General features: G+C 48.0%; 1 protein-coding gene across 1 annotated transcript; it reads right to left on the bottom strand.

Annotated features, from left to right (window-relative positions):
- Positions 1–3,004: 3,004 nt before the first annotated feature.
- On the bottom strand, positions 3,005–4,792 carry LOC120993782 (general transcription factor II-I repeat domain-containing protein 2-like). Its single transcript, XM_040422254.1, is given in 4 exon segments — positions 3,005–3,478; positions 3,481–3,665; positions 3,668–4,072; positions 4,075–4,792. Coding segments are annotated over 4 exon segments (1,782 nt in total).
- Positions 4,793–7,098: the final 2,306 nt, after the last annotated feature.

Here is a 7,098-nt window from a genome sequence, read left to right as displayed (position 1 = left end):
GCTGCCTGGCAGCACCCGATCTCTTACAGGGGGCTGTGATCAGCACAATTAAACCCCTCCGCAGTTTGAATATCATTTGTGGCCAGTGTGCGCCCCCCCTCTATTGTATTAATATCATTAGTGGCCAGTATGCGGCCTCCCCTCTCCCCCCCCCCCCCCCCGATCATTGGTGGCAGCGGAGTTCCGATCGGAGTCCCAGTTTAATCGCTGGGGGTCCAATCGGTAACCACGGCAACCAGGACGCTACTGCAGTCCTGGTTGCCATGGTTACTTAGCAATATTAGAAGCATCATACTTACCTGCTGCGCTGTCTGTGACCGGCCGGGAGCTCCTCCTACTGGTAAGTGACAGATCATTAAGCAATGCGCCGCACAGACCTGTCACTTACCAGTTGGAGGAGCTCCCGGCCGGTCACAGACAGCGCAGCAGGTAAGTATGATGCTTCTAATATTGCCAAGTAACTATGGCAACCAGGACTGCAGTAGCGTCCTGGTTGCCATGGTTACCGATCGGAGCCCCAGTGATTAAACTGGGACTCCGATCTGAACTCTCCGCTGCCACCAATGATCGGGGGGGGGGGGGGGCCGCACACTGGCCACCAATGATAATACAATAGAGGAAGGGAGGGGGGGCCACACACTGGCTACCAATGATAATACTATGGGGGGCGGGGGGGCCACACTGGCCACCAATGAAATTAAAACTGCGGAGGGAGGGGGGGGTCTGCCCCCTGCTGCCTGGCAGCCCCTGATCTCTTACAGGGGGCTATGATACGCACAATTAACCCCTTCAGGTGCGGCACCTGAGGGGTTAATTGTGCGGATCACAGCCCCCTCTAAGAGATCGGGTGCTGCCAGGCAGCAGGGGGCAGTCATGTACACAGTTCGTAGTATATTCTAACTAGAAGCGTCCCCATCACTATCACAAAGTGAAAACTCAGCTCTGAAAAAGCTTTGGGTCCGTGAACCGTTGTCCGTCAAAAAAATAGGACAGGTCATATTTTTTTGACGGACAGGATACACGGAAGCGGATGACAAACGGTGCATTTTCTGAGTTTTCAACGGACCCATTGAAAGTCAATGGGTCCGCAGAAAATCACGGAAAACGGAACGGCCACGGGTGCACACAACGGTCGTGTGCATGAGGCCTTAGTGATTTGACCTCCAACAATATGGATGGTTGCTCCTCTTTTACAAGATCATTTATGCAAACTTGGCAGAGTTTCTTTTTATCATTCTCAGGAAGTCTCTTGCTACAATTTACACATCTATAAACTTTAGTTCTTGTTCTGGGCTCTTTAACTCCCTATAAGAGAGGAGCAACCAGGTATCAATAGACATGATAAACAAGTCAAAATGATACATCATTTTCTCTCTCCCCACAGGGGAACTCGCGGTTGGAGTAGCCGAGGGGGGCTTCAGATTCCATCTGGACTGCAGGGGCGTCAGGGGCTTCAGGGACAGACATCTGTGGTTTGTCTGCTCCAGGAGGAAGACCGGTTGCACGCCACTGCTATTCAAACTTGCCGCTTCTAATACTCAGCGCGGCATCCGACGTCATCGCGGTGCGCCCCGGTCCAAGCTCCGCCCCTTCCGCCTCCTGCCGGCCCAGAGCAGAGTGCAGCGCTGAGGCTTCATCCAGGAGTCGGCATGCAGCGTGATCTGCTACGCGTGGTCAGCTTCCTCAATGCAGGGAAGGGGGACCGACGCTGTGGGAGAGATGCAGGCTCCTGTCGACAGGAACGAGATCAGCTCCACCTGTATCCTCTGCCCAGCTTTGGACTCGACCGCAGGAGGGCAGAGGAAGAGGACACAAATCCCCAGGTATCTTAAAACAATAAAAAGGTCTTCACCTCCATCAGGAGGGCTCTGTGAGTTGCCCCTGTAGGGACAGGAAACACTGAGGGTGAGAGTGGGTGGTGGCCTTTTAAACTGTGTTCCTGCCCCTACAGAGGTCAAGGGTCAATCTCATAGTAGAGCAGTCATGGTGGACGAAATGGAAAAGTAAGAATTAGTCTTACCGGTAATGATGTTTCCAGGAGTCCAACATGACAACACTACATGGAGGTTGTCTCCCCCGCCCACTATTGGGACAGGAAACAGGTTAAAAGCTCCCCCCACCCACCTTCACCAGTGTTTTATAGATTAGATTATCACACAATAATGGGCATCGTAATACAAAAGAAAAATACTTCAAACATTAGGGAGGGAACTACCAGTGCTGTCATGTCGGACTCCTGGAAACATCATTACCGGTAAGACTAATTCTTACTTTCCAGGACGTCCTCCATGACAGCACTACATGGAGTAGAAATACCAAATTAATCTAACAACTAGGGAGGGACCGCAGCCTGAAGAACTTTACGTCCGAATGACTGGTCATTATTAACTGACACATTTAATCTGTAATGCTTACAAAAAGGTATGGGAGCTTGCCCAGGTGGCTGCCTTACATATCTGGTCAATAGAAGCATTTGCATGTTCAGCCCATGAAGCCGAGACTGCTCTCATTGAATGAGCTTTAATATCTTGAGGACCGGGAAGTCCCTGGCCATGATGGGCCTCTTTAATGACCATTTTAATCCATCTTGCTAATGTCACTTTAGAAGCTTTCTTGCATTTATTGCGGCCTGAAAACTGAATAAACAGATTAGAATTTAATCTGAAGGTACTGGTAACGTCTAGGTAGGAAAGGAGAGAACATCTAACGTCTAGATACAGGGGTGTCAAACTCAAATACACAGTGGGCCAAAATGTAAAAAACTTAAACAAAGTCGCGGGCCAGCATTGAACAAATGAACCTTTCAACATGGACCCAAACAAGATTTGCTTTAACATTGAATATGGAACAAGCATATTCATTTATTAAATAAGATTTAAATAATAATAATAATTTTTTAAATAAAACAATAATAAAATCAATCAACCATTCAAGCCCATGTCTTGGAGTAGCAAGAAAAAGTGCATAAAGAAAACAATTATTGCTCAGTTTGCTGCACACTGATCTAATCTGATGTGCCAAAGCCAGATACCTGGCATCTCTTCTTGGATGATACTTCATCAATGCCTGGGCTCAGGCTTTGAGCTGAGGAAATCCTCAGTATCGAGCGAAGGTGTTCATCAGTCAGACGTCTCCTGTGAGATGTTTTGGTCATCTTCATCGAGGAGAAAAGTTGCTCACATAGATAAGTGCTGCCGAACATGGAGAGCATCTGAGCAGCTTGGGTGCGGAGCTGAGGCATTGCGTCAGGGATGAACTGTGGAAACTGTGCGGCGCCCACAGCATCATACTTTGACTTCAGCGTGTTATTACACTGGAGTTCAATTAGCTCAATTTGGAGGTTGGTTGGTGCGTTTTCCACATTAACTGCGAAGGAATTACTGAGCAGTTCAAACCTACATTTCTGGACATCAAAGTCGGCAAATCGCCGGCTAAACTCAGCGCCGAGTACACCGAGTTTTTCAGCAAACTGTGTGCGCATGGGAACAAGTTAGTAAAGAACTGCGTTTTCATGGTTTGGCAGCAGGGAAAATGGCCAAGGTTTCCTTGCAGCATCCGATTCTCCCACAGGCACAGTTTAGTTTTAAAAGCCCTCACTGCAGCGTACATGTCTGTGATGATGCGCCCGCGCCCCTGAAGCTGCAGGTTCAGCGCATCGAGATGTCACACAGAAAGGCCAGCTCACACAGAAACTTTTTCTCCCGAAGCTCTGCTGTGTCCTTCCCTTTGCTTTCCAGAAACTGACATATTTCCTCATGCAGCTCAAAACATCTATTCAGTACTTTTCCGCGGCTTAACCATCTCACCTCTGTGTGATACGGCACGTTTGAATACGCCGAACCACACTCCTCCAGAAAAGACTTAAACTGGCGGTGATTCAGACCTTTGGCTCTTATAAAGTTAACTACTTGTGTTACTGTGGTCATCTTTAGGGCTTTGCCACACAGTGATTCCTGATGTATGATGCAGTGATAAACAGTTAGTTCACCTGCACAGTTCTCTTCCTGCATCTTCTCCCGGACCCTGCCCACCAGTCCACTTGTTTTACCGCACATCGCTGGCGCACCGTCGTTAATCCCACGAGTTTATCCCACGACAGCTTTATTTCAGTTACGCATTTGGAAACCTCCTCAAAGATTTCCTTTCCTGTGGTTGTGCCATGCATTGATTTGAATCCCAATAGCTCCTCCATAACACACATATTTGAGTCCACTCCACAGATGAAGACTGACAGCTGAGCAGTATCAGATGCGTCGCTGCTCTCATCCACAGCAAGGGAGAATGCAACGAAATCTTTTCCCTTTTCCAAAAGCTGGTCATACAGATTGGTGGCAAGATCACATGTGCGATCAGCTACTTTGTTTCTGCTCAGGCTCACGTTTGAAAAGGCTTGCTTTTTCTCTGGGCACACGATGTCACAAACTTTCAACATGCACTTTTTCACAAACTCTCCCTCATTAAAGGGCCGGGCTGATTTTGCGATCTCTACTGCTACAATATAACTAGCTTTTACAGCAGCCTCACTTTGTGATGTGGCTTTTTTGAACATATTCTGTTGTGAAACCAAACTTCTTTTCATCTCCTCCACTTTCTGGCTCTTTTGAGTCATGTCCAGGTCCTTGTACTTGTCATGGTGTTTTGTTTCATAGTGTTGTCGAATGTTGTACTCCTTAGTTATAGCCACGTTGACTCCACAAATCAGACAAACAGGTCTGCCTTTTACATATGTAAACAGATATTCTGTCTCCCACCTGTCCAGAAAGTTCCTGTTGTCTGCCTTTCTTTTTGCCATTTTTGGGAAGGGGTTCCACAGTGACAGTTGTAGCTTGAGATCGCTATGGCTTCTGTCACACAGGAGAGGGCGTTTCTGGGACCTGTCCTTATTGACGCGCCAAAACATCAGCAAGGCATTATGGGATTTGTAGTATTAGCGATGAATGAATGCGCTGTATAATACCAGCGGGCTAGCTCTAGTAGTCATTTGGTATAGCCTCGCGGGCCAAATATAATTACACTGCGGGCCAAATTTGGCCCGCGGGCCAGAGTTTGACACCTATGGTCTAGAAGATGGAACTCCTTCTCCCCTTCGGTTTTCGGATCTGTGTAGAAGGTTGGTAGTACTATTTCCTGATTACAATGAAAGGAAGAAACCACCTTAGGAATAAAGGATGGGTCTATCCTTAGTGTGACTATCCTCACAAATTGTAAAGGTATGGCTCACGGATGGTAAGGGCTTCGATTTCTCCTAGTCTACGAGCTGATGTGATAGCTACTAGAAACATCATTTTCAAGGTTAAGTTCCTTAAGCTGCTTTCATGTAAAGGTTCGAAGGGTGGCTTTGTTAAGGCATTGAGAACTAGCGACAGATCCCAAGGAGGAATCGGGGACCTTAGTGTTGGTCTAATCCGCGTGGTTGCCTTTAAAAACCTGTTTACCCATCGATTTTCTGAAAGCGTAATTTAGAAACCAGCTTAGGCCACTTTCACACTTGCGTTGTTGGGATCCGGCATGCACTTCCGTTGCCGGAGGTGCCTGCCGGATCCGGAAAAACGCAAGTGTACTGAAAGCATTTGAAGACGGAACCGTCTTCCAAATGCTTTCAGTGTTACTATGGCACCCAGGACGCTATTAAGGTCCTGGTTGCCATAGTAGTAGTGGGGAGCGGGGGAGCGGTATACTTACAGTCCGTGCGGCTCCCGGGGCACTCCAGAATGACGTCAGAGCGCCCCATGCGCATGGATGACGTGATCCATGCGATCACGTGATCCATGCGCTTGGGGCGCCCTGACGTCACTCTGGAGCGCCCGGGGAGCCGCACGGACGGTAAGTACACTGCTCCCCCGCTCCCCACTACACTTAACATGGCTGCCAGGACTTTAGCGTCCCGGCAGCCATGGTAACCACTCTGAAAAAGCTAAATGTCGGCTCCGGCAATGCGCCGAAACGACGTTTAGCTTAAGGCCGGATCCGGATCAATGCCTTCCAATGGGCATTAATTCCGGATCCGGCCTTGCGGCAAGTGTTCCGGATTTTTGGCCGGAGCAAAAAGCGCAGCATGCTGCGGTATTTTCTCCGGCCAACAAACGTTCCGTACCGGAACTGAAGACATCCTGATGCATCCTGAACGGATTACTCTCCATTCAGAATGCATTAGGATAATCCTGATCAGGATTCTTCCGGCATAGAGCCCCGACGACGGAACTCTATGCCGGAAGACAAGAACGCAGGTGTGAAAGAGCCCTTAAGGCTGCTGTCTGAACCTTAAGGGTACTGGGTTTAGGACCCATATTGAACCCTTCCTGGAGGAAATCTAGAATCTCCCAGACTCGGGAGTAGAGGATTCTTCTCTCAGAGTCATCCAGGAGCAGAATTTTTTCCAGATTTTATTATAAATTGCAGATGTAACCTGTTTATGGCCTTTCTGAATGGTGGATATTACTTTGTCTGAGAATCCCTGTAATTTTAACAAGTCCCTTTCAGAGGCCACGCTGTTGATTTCAGCTTGGTTATTTCCGGATTCCAGATTGGACCCTGATGAAACAGGTCTGGCCTGAGAGGGATCGGATCTTCTTGACTTAGTGAGGACAGTACCGGGAACCAGGCCTGTTTTGGCCAAAAATGAGCTATGAAGATCACTGGATGATTCTCTGCTGATCTTCCTTAGGGCTATTGAAATCAAGGGGAAAGGAGGAAACGCATAAGCTAGCTTCATGTTCCAGGGCTGAGAAAGTCTACTGCTGTGGGATGATCGGCTGGATTTCGGGAGAAGGAAGCTGTTTGTGCATTTTCCCTTGATGCAAAGAGATTGATCTCTGGATATCCCCATGTTGATGTCAGTTCTAGAAACACCTGTCTGTTCAGAGTCCATTCGTTTGGATCTATAAAATGTCTGCTGAGGAAATCTGCCGACTGGTTTCTTGAACCCTGTAGGTGTACCGCTGAGAATGACAGCACATGCTCTTCTGCCCAGGAAAAAATTTTGTTTGCCACATTCTGAAGCAGAGGATATTTTGTTCCCCCTTGAGGTTTGAGGAAGGAGACCGCTGTCATATTGTCTGATAGGATTCTTATATTCTGTCCGCTCAGGAGATCTTGACT

This window comes from Bufo bufo, chromosome 3 (genome assembly GCF_905171765.1).
Source record: "Bufo bufo chromosome 3, aBufBuf1.1, whole genome shotgun sequence".
NCBI lineage: Eukaryota > Metazoa > Chordata > Amphibia > Anura > Bufonidae > Bufo > Bufo bufo.
This window is presented reverse-complemented; position numbering and strand designations above follow the sequence as displayed.